We start from the raw sequence: 17,669 nt of genomic DNA, 5'->3' as shown, positions 1-17,669 counted from the left end.
GAAAACCCGAAGGGAGAAAGTTTTCCACGAACGACTTCAGTTATTTCTACAAAGCCAGAAATTCGAAAGAACTTATACGATCTCAAGTGATCGAAAAAGATACATTCTTTAAAAAGACAGTTCTTCCTTGAATTTATTAAAAATTCAAGGAAGAACTGGATAAATTATTAGAGGAGATGGGCAGGTGATGTGGCAGTTTGTTTTGGCTAATGCTTTATAAGCTTGCTTTTTTGGCATCATATAGAAGTAGTGTGCACTACCTCCAAAAAGTATCTAGACACCCTTGTTTTCATAGTGGGCTACAAAATTAGTTATTTTCTCCATGGCACGTTGAACACAGCTAACTAATTTCAAGACATGTGTTACTGTCGGATGTCACATTGATAACTTGTCGATTCATGGAATTATTGACAGCCTATAAACGTCCCCAACTGACTGGCAGCGATGTTATTGTGAAATGGAAGCATGCTGACACCTTTATCGCCGTCTATACCCTACTCCAATCAGATGGACTGTGTGGGAAGGAAGACACCTAGAGAATATTTGCTGGAGGGGGGCATTGTGCACAAGATGAAGTTTGAAGATGGTGGGCTATTGAGTGAGCTGTTTCTCATGGTCCAGCCAAGGACCTTTGCTGGTTGTGCTGGTAGTTATTAACGACTACTTTAATATTTTGAACAATGATATGTTCTTTAGAAATACCCTTGTTTGTTTAAACAGGATAATGCTCCATGCCATACTGCCCATGTTATTTGAGAATGATTCATGGACGTGAATGTATAAAAGTTGGACCATCTCTAGGAGAGCGAGACAAAAATCCCCCACATGCTGTTCTGCAGGATAAATGAAGGATTATATCTACTGTATTTTCTAAAAGATGAAAATTATTAATAATAAAACATTCTTATTCCACATGAAAAATAATTACTCGATTTCCAACAGCTGAAAGCGCTCGAATTTCATACCCTCTGAAGAAGAGACACAATTGTACTGTCTTGAAACGTAGCTAAGGCATTAAGAATGCGTATTGGTTTTGTTTAATAAAGATTCTTTATCTTATTTTTCGTGCACTATTACAGTATTTTATTATTATTATTAATTTTATATTTAAGATGGCAAGACGTAACGTCCTTGTTCAAATATTATAAATTGTATTTCAGTAATTTAAAACTGAAATAAAGATATTTAATCGATTGAATTCGTTATTTTCATCGTTTAATTTTCATAATATAATTAATAATGAAAATAATAGTTAAAAATGGTAACTGAAATTCCTAATTAAGTCATTATAGTGCTTTTAGAAACCCTTCTGTCCAGCAGGCTCACACATATACAAACGAACAGAAAAAAAATAATAATTTATAATTGGGAAAAAAAAATTCACACCATCTGCAATGATCTGATGATATTTACTCGCATAATTACATATACATAACACATAGATATTTTTTTATTAGTTTACATTATGAACACAACGTGTGTTTTTTTTTTTTTTTAATTCAATGCGGATTTTCTCCAAAATATTTTTTTTTTTTGCGGTCTTTCAAAAGGATTGAACTAAAACACAACAGTTTTCTTTTTTTCTTCTTTATTTTACAGATGGCTTGGATGGCGATTAGCACGGAAAAGAGTCCAAGTACGAGGTTGTTATGGGCAACGGGGGCATCCAAAGTGAGGAACCAGACATTTGTAGTTCAGTCAATTTCCGTGCAACTGTCTTGAGTCGTGTCTTCAAATTTATCTCTTCGTGCATGTCCGTTCTTAAGCACCGTGCGATACTGGAAGTTGCTATTTGACACAGATGTGTTCTCCATTACGGTTGACACATGGGTGGACATCGATAACCTGTTCATGGCCAGACTACACGACCCATTACCTCGTACATTATGACTCAATTGGTACCTCTGGTAGGATCTCTTCAAAAGGTAGATAACCTAAAATGTGCGATACAGAGTTCAGTGGACAAAAATCACAAGAGGTTCATATTACCATTTATTTATTTGATACAATAAAAGACGTTTAAAATGCAATGGATGATAATTAAACTTAAAATATGTTTTAATTAATTTAAACTCTAATAATGAATGCCATAAGTGAATATAAGAACCGTATTATTTAATAAAATAATTTCTGTATAAAAATATTGGATATATAAATTGATTAACAATATATTAATTAATGTATATGCCTTTTTTAAAATTATATGATTCCAACTAATTGACTTGTATATCTGATAACACACTCAAACTTCCATTATTAGAAATCCCGTGATTTGAATTTATTCTATTATAAAAACTTACATTTTTATCGGGTAAAATGTCTATTCTTACCTTGTAATTTTAATAAACAACCCGAAGTTTTATAATTCGAATTCTTGCATAATCCAAACATTGTAAATAACACGTCGCATTCTTTAAAATAAAAGAATTTGAACTTGCAATAAAAATTATTATTTAGTATTTACAAATATTTAGTTATATTATTATAATTAATATAAGTTTTTCAGAGTTGAAAGACATAAGCACTGATTAATGATAAAATTAATACACTGCACTTAAAACTAAATAACGTTTCTTTATGCCGTTACGTTTCGGAAATATTTACAAAACTTTCTTCAGAATGATTCGATGGGATACATTCGAACCACTCCATTATAACTGTTTTGTTCACCTGTTATCTGATGAGGGACTAGTTAGTCCGAAAATAGTCTGTCATAGTAGTATCTCGTCTCTTAAACAGATGGCCACCTAAACTTTCTGGGAGGCCATCTGTTTAATAGCGCAATACTAGGGCAACTCGTTGTAAAGTGTAAAAAAGTGGGGATAAAATAAAGAGAAACATAATTTAATATTAATTTTCGAATGTATTTATCTTTATTTATTATTATCTTTATTTAATCGTCATTTATTATTTACTCTTTATTTTATTTAGAGTATTTAAATGTGTTTTCTCGAATTGATGACGATATTATGCGATTCTTTATAATATGAAATACGAAACTACACTAACTGATAATCTTATTAATAAAAAATATATAATTCATCTTACGATTAAACTGAAAATTTCATAATCACAACCATTACGTAGTTTTTGATGAGCACACTGTACACATCAGCCGAAAACGCATGCATTTCCATCGACAAAATATACATTCCAGTACGCACGCACCTTTAATACACACAAATATAATTCTCCCAGCATTCAATGCATTCCTATAAAAAACGAAAACAGTAAATACACAAAAACAAGCACTGAAATAAAGCTAAAATTCATAATCACATACTCGGCAGAACAGAACAGGTATGAAGTGGTTTAAATTCCATCTTTGGTAGAAAGTCTGTGCATGCACACTTCAGTGCGAGTGGAGCGCCGCCACTCGGACGTAACGGGAAGTTTGTGTTGCATTTCGTAGCGGCGTATCGTTCGCCAGAGGAGGGAATGAATCTGTTGGAAACACCACAGTTACTGTTTACATGTCCTAATTTCAAATACGATACATCAAAAATAAATATATAAATTAAACCAGAAACTCGACATTCAGGTTTATCATGCAAACACAAGCTTAAAAAAATTAATAATATAAAAACAAAACAACAAAATCTTAAAACTAATAATTGTAATAAAAAATGCTTCGTTTTTAAACGTGTTTAGTTTTCCACTTGGCAAAAAAGCAATAAAGTTTAATTTTGTATTTTCCCCAGTGGCGCCATCTACCGAATCGTTTCATTATCAATGGCGGTTATCACTGGCAGGATTTTATTATTTTTATAAAATAGAAAGATAAATAAAATGTCATTCCATATCATAAATCAACATTTATTTTAAGCAAAAAAAAAAACTATTTTATTATTCGTAAAACTAATAAAGCAGGTGTATCCACATAACGTTTCTGCTGTTATTTTGGGTAATTAAATATAGCATAAATGCAGGCATAGCATTATGAATAATGCATAGCACAATCTAAAATAGAATTAACAGTGCTTTATAGGTAATGTGGCTTACCTCGCCGTTCATGTAGCAGAAAATCATGGCGACCAGGAATCCCTTGAAGTAAATTAAACAATTATTAATATTCGAAATTATCGTGCTGTGTTTTTAACACAAAAAGTATTTTTCCAATGAGGCGAATCTTGTTTACTAACCTGCAACCCATCCAGAGAGTGGCTGAAAAATGTGTAAGCTTCGAGTGCACCGCATTCTCCTGGTTGGGGCCTGTAGATTACCAGACAGAAGTGAAGTCCAAATAATGGCACCAGGACAAGAGTTGCTCTTACTGCTTTTCTGTTTATAAAATATTAAAAAAAAAGAATGGTTATTTAATTAATATAAAGTGCGTTCGTATTTTAAATAAATTAAATATTATTATAATTCTTTAAAGTCTCTTCTATTTCTAGAATGTGTATTATTTTATGAAAATTACGTTTTGGTAATATAACATTAAGATTTTATTCATTGAGATTTTTATTATTTTTTTTTAAAGTAGGAGTTTTTAAATCTGTAAAATTAATTTACCTGTATTGGCTGGGTTCATTTGCATGTGTGGCTCTCAGTTTGGTCACCAAAACTCGGATAATATTACATAAAAAAGCAAGGTTCAACTGGAAAAGGGAAAATAGATTAAAAACATTTACATTTCTTTATTCAAAGTTTTAATTACAATTATTACTATTTAAAAAAGTTTATCATAATAAACTATACTTACCAGTAGACTGAGTAGATTCGGTCCATTGATTATCCACTCATAACTCTCCACTGGTATCGCCCAGCATCTACAAACATATTCAAATATTCATGAATGATGAGAGATACATTTAAAAGTTCATTTAAATCGTCATTAAATGTTTAATGATAAATTTTAGATTATAACGTTTATTAATCTGGTTAAAGGACACCAGATGGGAATAATTTCAAAAATATAGAGCATAAATTATAGACGTACTGCTCATCGGCTAGCACCTGGCGTAATATGGCGTATATAGCGACAGGAATAACTGGAAACACTGAAAAATTATAAAATAAATGTAATATTTAATATAAGGCAGAAATACTAAATTTATAGAAAATTTGGAACAACTACAAACATAATACATATATTAAATTAATCAAAATGTACACATTTCAGTTAGTAACGGATGGTCCTTTTAATGAATCTCCACTCTGATTTTATTCAATTATTGAAAAACCTATTTGCCATCTATTTATTATATCTTGGAGCTCCAAACTACAATTCAACACGTTTTGAAGATAAATGGTGCTATAAAACCATGTTGCTTCGTTTTTTTGCTTTTTTTTTTAGATCATTATGGCCAACGGAGTTATATACGCACGTGGATTGACCTCGCATATTCTCCAGCTTTGTCATAAAGATTCCAAAATCGGAGTCATAACAGAGAAACAGAAAGTTTTTCTAGTAAGAAATAAATATTTTTCTTCAACCTTATACATATATCTTGGGTACCAGAATGCTTCAGTGCCTGCGTGGTTATTATTTTATAAATATGAATGGATCGATGTGGGCTTCAGAAACTCGAATGGAAAGTATGGCCATAAAAATAACTCCGAGATGGATATAGCAGCTCTATATAGAGAAGTAGCGATTCAGTAATAATCATACGAATGTGGGGGAAGTTTCGGATCAATTTATGACAGCAATGGAAAAGTAGATTGGCCTAAAAAAACAAGCCCGTATAAATGTTATCTTATTATTGTTTTGTGGCATTTATGTCAATATAAATCCATGTTTTAAACTACATATAAGCAATGCAGATTAAAAACTGTCTAAATAAAACTGTTCTTGAAATAAACGTAAAGAGATAAATGAGATATTAACATCTGAGCATAAAACTATTCTTTTCTTTGGGTGGTTAACGATAGTAATCAGGGCGAGCTACTGCAACGTGATCTAGGAAAATTGGGTCGATGGACTGAGAAATGGCAACTGAAGTTTAGCGTTAACAAATGCAAGGCACAGCATATGAGCAACAGTAACCCCAGAGTAACTTATGAACTGTGTGTTGATAAGTTACTCTGTGATAATATATGATAGAAACAAGTAGGATCTATTCAGGACTCAAAACAGGGATGAATAAATCACATAAGCTACATAGGAGGTCGGACAGCTAGGTACAGGAATTTCATCTAGTAAATCGCTTAAATAATTCCTTAAAAATTCGGAATAAGATTATACGGTTAATCTTCCAGGCGAAACAAAAGGGTGAAATTAGCAGTCGGCAATAATTTGTTCCCAGACATTAATACTAAATTGTTGGTGGTACTTTGATTGATTGATGGCATTCAGATTCTCTTCTGTCCTGTCGTCAGTGTTGTGACAATTGATCATACCACCATGAAATTCAGCACTCGCTCTTCTAAACTAATATTTCTGGTGCTGATTGGTCTACAACCATCTGAAATTCCCTTGTTGAACCATCTTATATCCCTAAGACACTCCTTTCTTGTCTGAATAGTCGGCACATGAGATGGATTTCTCGGATTGAATAAGCCCTCATTTTTACTACAATAACACTTAGCAAACTTCAACGATTATCAACCCACTGCAGGATGGAAGCCTTCTGAAAAATTCGTTTTTAGGGAAATGGACATAATCTGCCACGCTAGACCAGTGCGGGTTGGCAGATCGGCCGTATTTAGCAATCAGGAGCTTGAACCCCGGTCTACTCAAAGAGCGTGTGCTACTGAACTCCCGCTCTTGACCACTCGGCTACAGCGACCTTAAGATCACTTAAGATCATAATAACTGCTTCATACTGATTACTGTAGAGAATAAAATCGAGTGCCCATTAAGGTTTTTCCCACCCTTCTCATTAAACTGCATTTAAAACTGATTTTACATTAAATAGAAGTTACGACAAGCTCGGCAGTAGCACAGTTCATATAATTACCGTCCTCCCCAGAATGGATGGGAAAGATCTAGCTTCGAAATTTTCGAAATTTTACGGACCATTTTTAAAATACGGCTGAGTTAGTCGGTCTCAGGCAAAGGATGCATGGCTCTTTCAGCTTCTATAAGCATACAAGCCACGCAAAATGCCAATGCAATTCATATTCTGATGTGCATAGTCTGAATTTATTTTGAAGCTTTTTCTTTACTACGAATAGCGATACTATTACATTCCAATTAAGAACAGCAAAACTGTTTCAAAGCAAATTCAGACTATGCACCAGAATAGTAATCAGCATTATAGATGCCTACCCACCTACATACGCTTTTGTGATGTGGTTTGCCTAACCCAGAGACCAACAGACGTTTTTTTTTAACGGATAATTTTAGGAACACTAAATTTCGGGCGTATTTTTATGTGTACTACGCTGCTCGACAAAATTAACAAAACAAAATGTTTTTCATGAATATTTTATCGTGAACAGCGTCGCCGAAGGCGAATATTTGATACAATAGGCATCCTCGCATTCATATTCCGAGTATCCAGTGAAAATCGATTTACCACCTTACTCAGCCACACATTATGCAAATTATTCATGCCTATAAAAACACGGGTTGCGACCACATCACTTCATTCCCGTCTTTTGGCTTGCTCAGTGGGCTGGCACATCTCCAGTACCCACGATGGCAAGTTATTGTCATTTAAATGAATCTTTGAGATGACGGGTAGTCGCAGGCGGAGGTGGCGCGTTGGCTTAATGTGTCATGCAGTGTTGTCTCCGCACTACGGAAGAAGTTTCAGGAAACAAGAACCATTACAAGAAGAGCAAGCCAAGGTCAACCGAAAGCTACGTCAACAAGAACAAACCACTATCTGGCTGTAAAGGCAAGACGGAACCCTATGATGTCCTGTCATCGCTCATGAACTGTCTCTTGAGGTTGCTTCGGGCACAGGTAAAAACATTTCCAACCGGACTGTGTTAAGACTCAATTCAAGTGGACTCTACGCTAGGAAGCCAGTGGTTTGTATCTCATTAATCCTAAACCACAGCAGAGCTTGTCGAAACTGGTGTCATGAATATGTGACTTTGAGCCCTGAAAATGGGATACAGTTCTGTTCTCTAATGAGTACCGTTTTAGCGTACAAACAATTCTAGACGTGATTTCATATGGAGACAACGAGGAATGTGGTATCATCCCTCGAAAATCAAAGAAGAGGACACTTAGAGTGGAGGCAGTGTTCTTGTGTGAGGCGGAATAATGATCAACGGCTGAACCCCTCTTCATGTTTTTAATGGACGATTCCATAACTGCTCAGAGATACCGAGAACAAATCCTCGGACCATATGTGCGACTTTTTAAGGGTGCAGTTGGCCCAGATTTTCTTTTTGTGCAGGAAACGGCAATGCACATAGAGCTCAAGTGCTGGAGGAATATCTTGAAACTAAAGATATACAACGACTGCCGTGGACAGCACGATCATCAGACTTAATTCCGATCGAACATGTATAGGACGCCCTTGGGCTTCGTACTGCAAGCGAAGCCAACTCCTTGTTCACTCGATGAGCCAAAGTCTGTGCTGGTGGAAGAATGGTATTTGTTGCCATAGAATCTTATAGATACCCTTATATCGTGCGTGGATCACCGCTGTCAGGCCTATACTGATGTCATGTACTCATATTTTCGAGCATCGTTTATCGACTTCTGTAAAGTGACCTTTTTGATAATTCTTATACAACCCCTATAAATATCTCTGTAAATGTACAACCCCTATAAATGTATCTGTCAGAATTTTCTCGCTGTCTCCTCATCTCATAGTTATTCTATGATACACCACCACACCAAATTTAGTCCCGCTTCATCGCAAGCTGCACGAGCTACACTACGTTTTGTACATTATCTGTTAATTTTGTCGAGTAGTGTATTTTTGTTTATAAGTCCTAAATCGATCCTGAAAGTATAGCTTACATATTATAAAACCCCGCTGTATATTTATGCCCTAATATTATAACAGCGATTTTAAATGAATATGAAGGAACATTCAATAATAATAGGAACACTGAAATACGATTTCGTACCCAAACTCATTCGAATAATTCCAGTTGGAAACGTCCTTAAAATAATAATTCCCATTTATCTACTGCATGGCCAGGTATAGAGCAGTTTACAACTTCATAGTAACTGAAATGGATGATTCTGTTGCAGATGATTTTGTGTTCCACTACGTCAATTTGGGAAATCCCGTGTAAATGAAGCTCGTAACAATTACAGGTTCGAATCCCATCAATAGATGAATATTAGTTATCTTACTTCTGAACATCAACCCTTTCTCCCCCCTTTCACTCCCCTTCCCTTTAAACTTTCCATGTCTCCAGCAACAGTCAAGTTTCTATATCAGTGATCGAGCTAAAGCAATTGCTTTCTCTTCCAGCAAGAGTGCATGTATTCATCTTTGATACAAATAAAAGCATACATGATTGTTTCTCCACGTCATATATGTTTTAACTTACTCTCTTTTAAAGATCTCACTGTTTCCAGTTAGAACAGCGAGAGCGAGCCAAACATCTTCATCTGAAATACGAGTTCATTACTCGCTTTGTCCCCAGTTGACCTTCATGTTTGTTTTCTTTTTGATTCTGCAAAATAACTGGTTTCTTTACAGCTGTAATTCATCTATATACGTCAAATTCCTTGGTGTTCGTTTATAGTTGCAGTCTAGAGTTATCTCTTCGATATTCTTCTTGTTTTTTCATGATTCCTATGAGTTTTCTGAATACAAACTCTAATTTTCTGTAGTCACAACCCACATATTGGGTGAATGGCCGAAACATAACATTTCTTTCTCTCAGAAAAACACATTTTCTTTCACTGCCAACATTTCTGCGACTATAGAAAATAACAAGTTTATTTCTATAAGAAATAACGAACTTTACAACTCTTTCTGGAGAGTGCTAAGATCGCTATTGGACTGAAGAGACGACGAGCCAAAGGCGAATTAATCGGATACATTTGTATTTGCTTCTATAGATGCTATTTTCGGAAGCAGGAGACGCCGTTAGATCGATGAGATAACGAATTGGACCTTTTTAGTATTAGATCAAGCGATACATACAGTTTTATTCAGACTATAACATTGAGCACAAGTACTTACCCCAGCCCATGATGTAAAACATAATTAAATTCTTCTGTTCCGCAAAAGCTGCTGCTATCAGCTTGTGTAAATAAAATCCTTCGCAAAACATCCACATGTAGTTGGTGGTCCGAAAATATTTGGTTAGGATGAAAAGAATTTTACAGCCTGCCTAAAGAAAAATGCAAGAAAAAAGAAATTAATATGGAGATTGAGAAATCTCCATAATAGATAATAAAAATGTTAAGGAAGAAGTCAGAGAGGTTACCATGGAAACGGAATTCTTTCTATGAATAAGCAATACGTAGTGATCGTCGTATCAGGCTGGTGGCCAATACTTTTCAAGGTTTAGTTTACTACAGTTGTAGCAAAGTACCTCTCTAACAAAATTAGGTTTATTCTTTGTTTAAATCGATGACTATCCAAGCTCAGTTCATATATCACTCTAGAAGAATGTGAGAAGTACAATCACTGCCTTGATCTCGTTTTGTAAATTACTTTCTCCATTTATAGTCCCTCAACGTCTTTTGAGATTGAATGGAGTCGCCCTGAGGTGAAGGGTTCTCTACCATTAATTTTTATTGTTGGCCTTTTAATCAGGGATAAAAAAAGTTTACACGTTTAACATTCTCTCTCTCTCTCTCTCTCTCTCTCTCTCTATTTATCTATCTATTTCGTACGTGGCCGAGTTTGTCGGTCTCAAGCGAGAATTGCAATGTTCTTTTCCGAAAGTGGGGTTTTTCATCCAGCAAACAGACAAATCGACCAGAGAACACACGCAATTTACAGATACAATATACTGACACCTCATAGCCTTAGTTATTTTGGCGCTTAACACGCACAGACACACGAATAACATAAAGAATCGTCCTGTAGTAGATATTTCAACAGGATGGTAATTGAAGATCGCTTTGTTATTAAAGACAGCTTGGATTTATGAAATTAAATTTTCTAATTAAAATAATACATTAAAAATTCAAGTTACTGTATTCCAGTACACCGCAAATTGCACTTTAATGTTTTAATAGAATAAAGTGATTATTTAATACAGAGTTCAGTTACTCACTCCATTTTCTTCCAACAAAGTTTTATCTGTACTGGAACTGTTTAACTCCTCCATCATCACAATTGCCTTAAACAGTATGACGAATACGCCATTAAGAAGGAGGGAAACAAAGAGGTGTTTGTGCATTGTAATTCGATGAACTTGAAGTTGCCTGAACAAAAAGAAATTAATAAACAAAACTGTACTTTAATATAAGATTAACTTGAATATTCAAAACAATAATGTACTAAAAAAACATATTAATGTTGGGAGATCGCTTTCACGGTATATTTTAACCTAAGTACACATGCAAAAATAACAAAAGTGATTATATATACATAAAAAATATGGTATGAAAGAAACTTACTTGTAGATCATAAATATAATAAGGGCCGGGATTAAAAAGAATATCGAAACTGCATAGGTGGCCAAGTGGAAATACAGCAACCTGCGAACTTCCTAGAAAAGAATTGCTTATTGGTTTATCACTTTACAATCTGATATTCTCTATTATTTACTTGTAATTATACTTATACGGGACAGTAAATAATTAGTAAATAAATATAAATAGATACAGTCGTGGATATAGTAAATGGCAGCCACAGCTTTATGATATTTGACACTGTTGATTTCTAAACTTCTTAAATGATAAACATATATTTCGTATTTATCAATTATTAAATACTACTGCTGTCACAATGAAACTACCGTCTACCACCTGCTGAAAATATTTCGTTCCATATCAGATGACGTCGTGTTGTGCACTTCCATAGCTACTTTGGTACATACAGTTGGCCAATGAGTTACATGATAAATGGTTATGTTTATAAATGAATGCCAGTATTAATACAATTCTTGTAAGATTCATCAACATTGTGATGGCATTGCTGATTTCATTTTTTTTTTTTGGTTGAGCTGAGTGTGGGTCTCGAAGATTGAAACAATGATAGCCACTTGGTACCACATCTCTTCAGTATGAATGTGTGGGATGATTCCATAGACAGTTCCTTGATTGATCTTAGTGCGTGTTGGTGATCCTTTTGCGCATGAGGTGAAGAAAATGAATTGTATTGAAGGGAGCCACCCTTAGAGAATGCATTCGTAGATTGCGTTGTGCATGGTGTCTTTAGTCGTTCACACCTGGGAGTTGCCGGGCGAAAGTGTCACACAGAGTGATTCACAATTCACTAAACCCATATATCATTAATTAAATTTTATTAATTATTCTATTATGAGATTATTCAATTACGTAATTATAATAATCTAATGAGAATAAGGAATTCTTGACTTATTTTATTTGTTAATTCTTACTGGTGAATGGGAATATTTAATTTCCGCTTGATTTTTAAGCCTACGATTTAAAAAAGTAATAATAAATAAAATATCGTTCGACTATAAACACACGTTCAGTGAGTGAATATGTCATGATGGCTTCGTCACGAACAAACCGGTATGGATGAGTTTGTGTTCTGGTAACCTAACAACGACAGTTTTGCATGCGGAGGTACACACTGTTGCCACAGATGTGGTTTTGTAAAGACTGAGTATAATTGCCAAAATGAGAGAAATTAGCTCTTTCATTCGGCCTCTGCAACCCATTAAAGACCAAATATTCCGGAAAGGACATATTATTGCATGCAAAGGTATAGATACCGTGGTCCAAGGCTTAACAAAGCGTAGGGCCATGAAGACGGGGCCCACCGATAAAAAAAAATAATAAACATTTTCTAAATACATTATAGAAAATTATAGAAAGAAACTATATCAAATAACGATATTATTATTTTTTTCCCCTGATGGGTTCCGGTACCAAGTGCACAGGGTGGTTGTTTCGAGGAACTCTCTAACTATCCTACAGGTGTTCAGGATGCGACATTCTGGGGTTCCTTGTTCATGTTCTCTGGAAGACCTCTTGCTGCTAGGCTGTTATGCTATTCTGTGAGGACGGCCTCCAGTGTTGCACCGTTGTTGTCGAGGTAATGTGGTATAAATTTTCGATTGAGGTGGTTTGTGACTATCCACAGGATTCTGTTGGATCTCTGTTTCGGTATCATGTACGTCTTTGTGGGGTAAATTCCGTCGAATTCTCTTAGGGACTTCTTCCACTCGTCTTCTATTCTGGATATCATGACCTCGTCTCTTTCCACCTTCTTGCTCTTCCTCCTCTGGTTCCATGTTGTCCACATTCTTTGTTCTTTGTAGTTAGTTGCTCACATCCTGTTGATTTTTTTCCCAGATTACAGGAGCAATCAGATTCTTCGTGACGATGGTCCATCTCTAGTCCGCTGTCGGTATCGCTATTCGCTGTTAGTTGACCTGAATATCCTGAATATCGTGACTATATACCAAATGGTTGGGAAATTTTCAACCATTTGGTATGTAGTCTCGACCTATACATTGTCATATCGGTCTTTAGCTTGGTTATTTCGTAGAATGTTCGCGGGATGAACGCGTTCATTTCAATGCTCCCTTTAGTTTTAAAGAAGAACATACAAAAATTCGAACAGCAGATAACATCTATCATATGCTCCATAATGATAATATTTTCAGAAATGTGTGCAATGTCATCTTAAGTAGCTGCTAACTGCATAACTCGTAACGTCCTTAAATGAAATTTCCAATTAATTTGGATCGCAATCTCACCTCAATTCGGCCGCAAGCACCATAATTGGTCCATTCCTTTTGTACTCTGTTCAAAAACCATGTTCCATTGGGCCAACATATTTTTGTAGCAAATCCTGGTATAAGACAGAAAAAAGCGGGATATAAATAGAATAAAAAATTATATACACAACAAGTAACTAAAATAAACAAATTTCTTTAGAATTTTCTTATCAACAAATCAGTACACCGTGTATTTTTTTTTCCCACCAAATTCCGAACGCAAAACCTGACGAGATTGTATTGCAGAAGGGTAAGGACCTATATTCAATCAAACTTTTTTTAACCTTAGCTCTTAAGCGCTCGTGGGTAGCACAGTTGGTAGAATCCCTGTCTTCCACACCGGTTGGAAAAGACCCGAGTTCGATGAGGGAGAAATTTTTATGGGCCTTTTTCACGACCTGGCTGAGTAGTCGATCTTAGACGAGGGTAACATGGTTTTTTCTCCCGGAAACTCGGGGTTTTCGTCCAGAAAACACAAATTCGACCTCGGAACACATGCAATTTACAGATTGTATACACGGAGCAATATGGCCTTAGTCGCTAATGTTCCTAAAACCCTACTACAACAACAACTTAACTCTTAACAAGGCCTACAAAACTCTTATCTAACGTCATGTCTGAGATAATTTGTATCAGTTCTTGAAAATACTTGTATTCTAGCTTCTATGCAGAAGACATTTTGGCAAAAGCAAAAAGTTTTAGTTTCTAATGCAATTCTGATTTCGACTTCAAATTTAGTTCCGTTTTCTCTTCGTGAATAATTCAAGATTTAAAAGTTGCATTCGTTTGGCTTTCACCAAAACAAAGTACAGTTTTCTGTAGAACAGTAAAAAAGAAGGATTTAATTTTATTCATGTCTCTTATTCACCTTCAATAAAAATATGATGACTGAACAGCAGTTTCAAATCTGGGAAAGATACAACCTGTATTGTGTTAAAATGGATGTCTCTAAAGTAACTTCAGCAACCAACAACTTCGCGGTCTTCATGTTTAATGCAAGCACCTACAAACGTTGACATGAACAAATGACACAATTGGACGTTCCCCAAAAATACATTACACATCCTTGATTAACTGCTTCACTTGCAGTTTTCCAACTACTGTGACATTGTCTTTTATTTCTTTGGTGCCGAGAGAATACTTGTGACCTTTATGGGAATCTTTAAGGTCAAGTAAATAACAACGTTCAGGTGGAATCGTAATCGATAGCTAAGCAAGCACAGCACGTTGAAAAGAAGTCATATTAATCTTTACTAATGGTCTAAACAGCTGACTGAAAACCCAAGGAACATCGCATTTGGCGATACCTCCTTTAATCCAAAAGAACGGAAATCGCTTTTTCTTATTAAGTTTTATAAAGTTTCCCAGCTGTATTGGCACTTGTTTAACTTGAAGTAGGCAGAAGGGGGCTGAGAATGTAACAAAATGTAAAGAATCTATCTTTAAAACATTAAAAATAGTAGAATATTTTTCCGGTGTCCAGCCCTTTAACGAAAAGAGAATTTTAGTTTTACTCAAAATGATAAAACTGAAAATAAGATTGAAACTATGTTTGTTTTATGTTCTTGAAGTTATATAATGCGGAATAACACGAAATTAAAAATAAATAGTATAAAAAATGAAATGATAGCGCGTCATTACCACTTATCATTTGTTTGCAGAGGTCTGGATCCTAGTCCGTCGATGACATAGGAATTTCTAAGGTCCTCTATAAACAAGTCTTTGGTTAACCAATCTCAAATGGAGGGAGTAGGTTTTCGCCGTAGTTATTCGGGGTTTTCAGCCCCCACAACATGTAAATATCTGCCCATGAACATACTTATACTGATGTAATACACAATGGCAAAATATGGTATAAAATATTGCTGATGTGTCAATAACACAAAAACAACTGTTGTATGAATCTATAGAATCACTGTGTTACAGCATTAAGTCTATTAAAACAGTAAACAGAACCAACCTAGAGTTTTAGATTTTGGAATTTCTTGGGTTTCTGAATTCATTACTAGAGGCTCTCGAATGCACTACATTTTGATTAGTTGACTACTTTCTTGACCAAGCACATTATTCCAGTTCTTTACCAAGATTATGAGTATTATAATTATAAGAATATTTTATCATTTAGTTTAAATACTGCAAATTAGTTACTTTATTTTTCGAGGAAAACACTACGCGTCCCCTTTAGTTCCGAAGAGTTTTTCCTTAACAGACCATCGAATCAAAATCTCAAAAAGTCCTCAATGAGACTCTTCAATATAAAATATCGAATTAATCTAGTGTTTTAGTGATGGCATTTACAAACTTCCATCCCCATACAACTAGGAACCATACAGATATGGAGTCATACCAAAGAAAAACCAAGAGAGAAATATCAATTTAAATGAGATAAAATTACTTACCACAACGCCTTGATTTAAAGTTTAAGGCATTGAAAGAAAATTAATTAAAATAATCCATAAAGTCTTCGAATGGTTATCAGTTGTATTATACAAATAGATAATCGAAAAAAGTAGGGTAAAAAAGTTCGCGCTCTCAATCGATCTATTGATTTCTGAATCTACAGCAGTCAGCTCACATAGAAATATTTCCATCGTCAGCGGTCTAACCCCCTTTTCTGCTACACTTACAAAATCCTTCCTATCGTATCGCCTGTCCGATCCTTCCGTCATATCAACTTTGACGATGGCAGAACTTTTGTCACGACATTCCTACGTGGAATACACACAGTTTTCGGTCTCCTGTTCCGTAATGCTTTCCAGTCTATCACATTTTCATATGAAACACTACGGTGAAAGTCTTCCACCTTGCCTGTCGTTCACTGACTTCCTGTCGCTCAGGGCATATATCAATTTCCCCACCAGTTGGCGCAGACAAAGTTACCATAATGGTGAGAAGATTGTTTTGTCAGCAAAACTGTCCTGTCCTCTCTGTCCGTCCCTAAAAGAAAGGCGCTTAAGTGAATCTGAAAGGCTTCATTCAGTAAAATGAAATGAAGAAAGAAGTATAAAGGAGAGATTAAATTAATAAAATAAAAATATTCTGTGTTCAAAACTTCAGTTACAACCGCAAAATTTAAGGTATCAAGATATGACGGAATTTTATTAAATATTTTTCCAAGAGTATTTTTATAAATTTCAATTAGCATTAAGTTTTAAAGACATATGCTTCTTTTGCAGAATCAACATGATTCATGAATGTTTTGTAAGTATATCTGACCAATCTCTGAGAGCCAAACATATTCAGAGCTGAATGTTCTCTGAGCAGGTACTAGTCTTACCAAATCCAAGGCAGAGCTTTGACATCTCGTTTAAAAGAGTGGAATATATTGGATTCCAAGTGAGACTTGCATACAGAAGACATTTCACAATTCAGAAGGACAGCTTATTTTCGCAAGAGAGTTCAAATAAAACTTTTAATACTGTGTTGCTTGATAATGGGAATACACACTTCGATACCTTTTGCACGCGGAAGTGTTAAATTTGTGTTAGATAAGATCAAGCGTGACCAGTACGACAGAGGAGAAAATTATAATCTCCCAGAATTAAGTTGTAGCCAGTACACAAAGCAGTAAACAATCTCTTGGTTTCAGAAAATAAGAACGTTTTGCTGCCACCACTTCATATCAAGCTGGACAGGTCAAACAATTTGTTGAAATACTGAATCCTCAAGTTGATTAAGCAGATATTAGCTTCGCTGGAAGACAAAATGACTGACGTTGAGTGAAATGCTGGCAATCAATTCACTTTGTAGTGAATGGATTTCTTGGTAACATTTAAGAGTTAAATTACAAAGAACGAGTTGACAAGTTGATCGAAAATTGCGAAAATGAGATTCAATCATCTGGGCGATGTTGGTAAAGAGCATCGGCAGATATTCCACCAATCAATGGAGAAAGGATACCCAGAAGGTGGGATGAAACTACAATGGGC

General features: G+C 35.1%; 1 protein-coding gene across 1 annotated transcript in view; it reads right to left on the bottom strand.

Moving 5' to 3' along the window:
- Positions 1 to 1,542: 1,542 nt before the first annotated feature.
- The window catches only part of LOC150079552 (calcitonin gene-related peptide type 1 receptor-like), a 120,273-nt gene continuing 104,146 nt past the window's right edge, over positions 1,543 to 17,669 (bottom strand). The window contains exons 6-15 of the mRNA XM_090383105.1: positions 13,720 to 13,814; positions 11,444 to 11,535; positions 11,098 to 11,248; positions 10,053 to 10,203; positions 4,940 to 5,000; positions 4,703 to 4,769; positions 4,513 to 4,598; positions 4,143 to 4,281; positions 4,003 to 4,044; positions 1,543 to 1,934 (exon numbers count right to left, since the gene is read on the bottom strand). Coding sequence (XP_090239231.1) covers positions 1,695 to 1,934; positions 4,003 to 4,044; positions 4,143 to 4,281; positions 4,513 to 4,598; positions 4,703 to 4,769; positions 4,940 to 5,000; positions 10,053 to 10,203; positions 11,098 to 11,248; positions 11,444 to 11,535; positions 13,720 to 13,814 — 1,124 coding nt within the window. The 3' untranslated portion in view covers positions 1,543 to 1,694. The remainder of the gene's footprint in view (positions 1,935 to 4,002; positions 4,045 to 4,142; positions 4,282 to 4,512; positions 4,599 to 4,702; positions 4,770 to 4,939; positions 5,001 to 10,052; positions 10,204 to 11,097; positions 11,249 to 11,443; positions 11,536 to 13,719; positions 13,815 to 17,669) is intronic.

The sequence above is a fragment of the Mastigoproctus giganteus genome, chromosome 10, assembly GCF_048544385.1.
Source record: "Mastigoproctus giganteus isolate SK-2022 chromosome 10, ASM4854438v1, whole genome shotgun sequence".
NCBI lineage: Eukaryota > Metazoa > Arthropoda > Arachnida > Uropygi > Thelyphonidae > Mastigoproctus > Mastigoproctus giganteus.
This window is presented reverse-complemented; position numbering and strand designations above follow the sequence as displayed.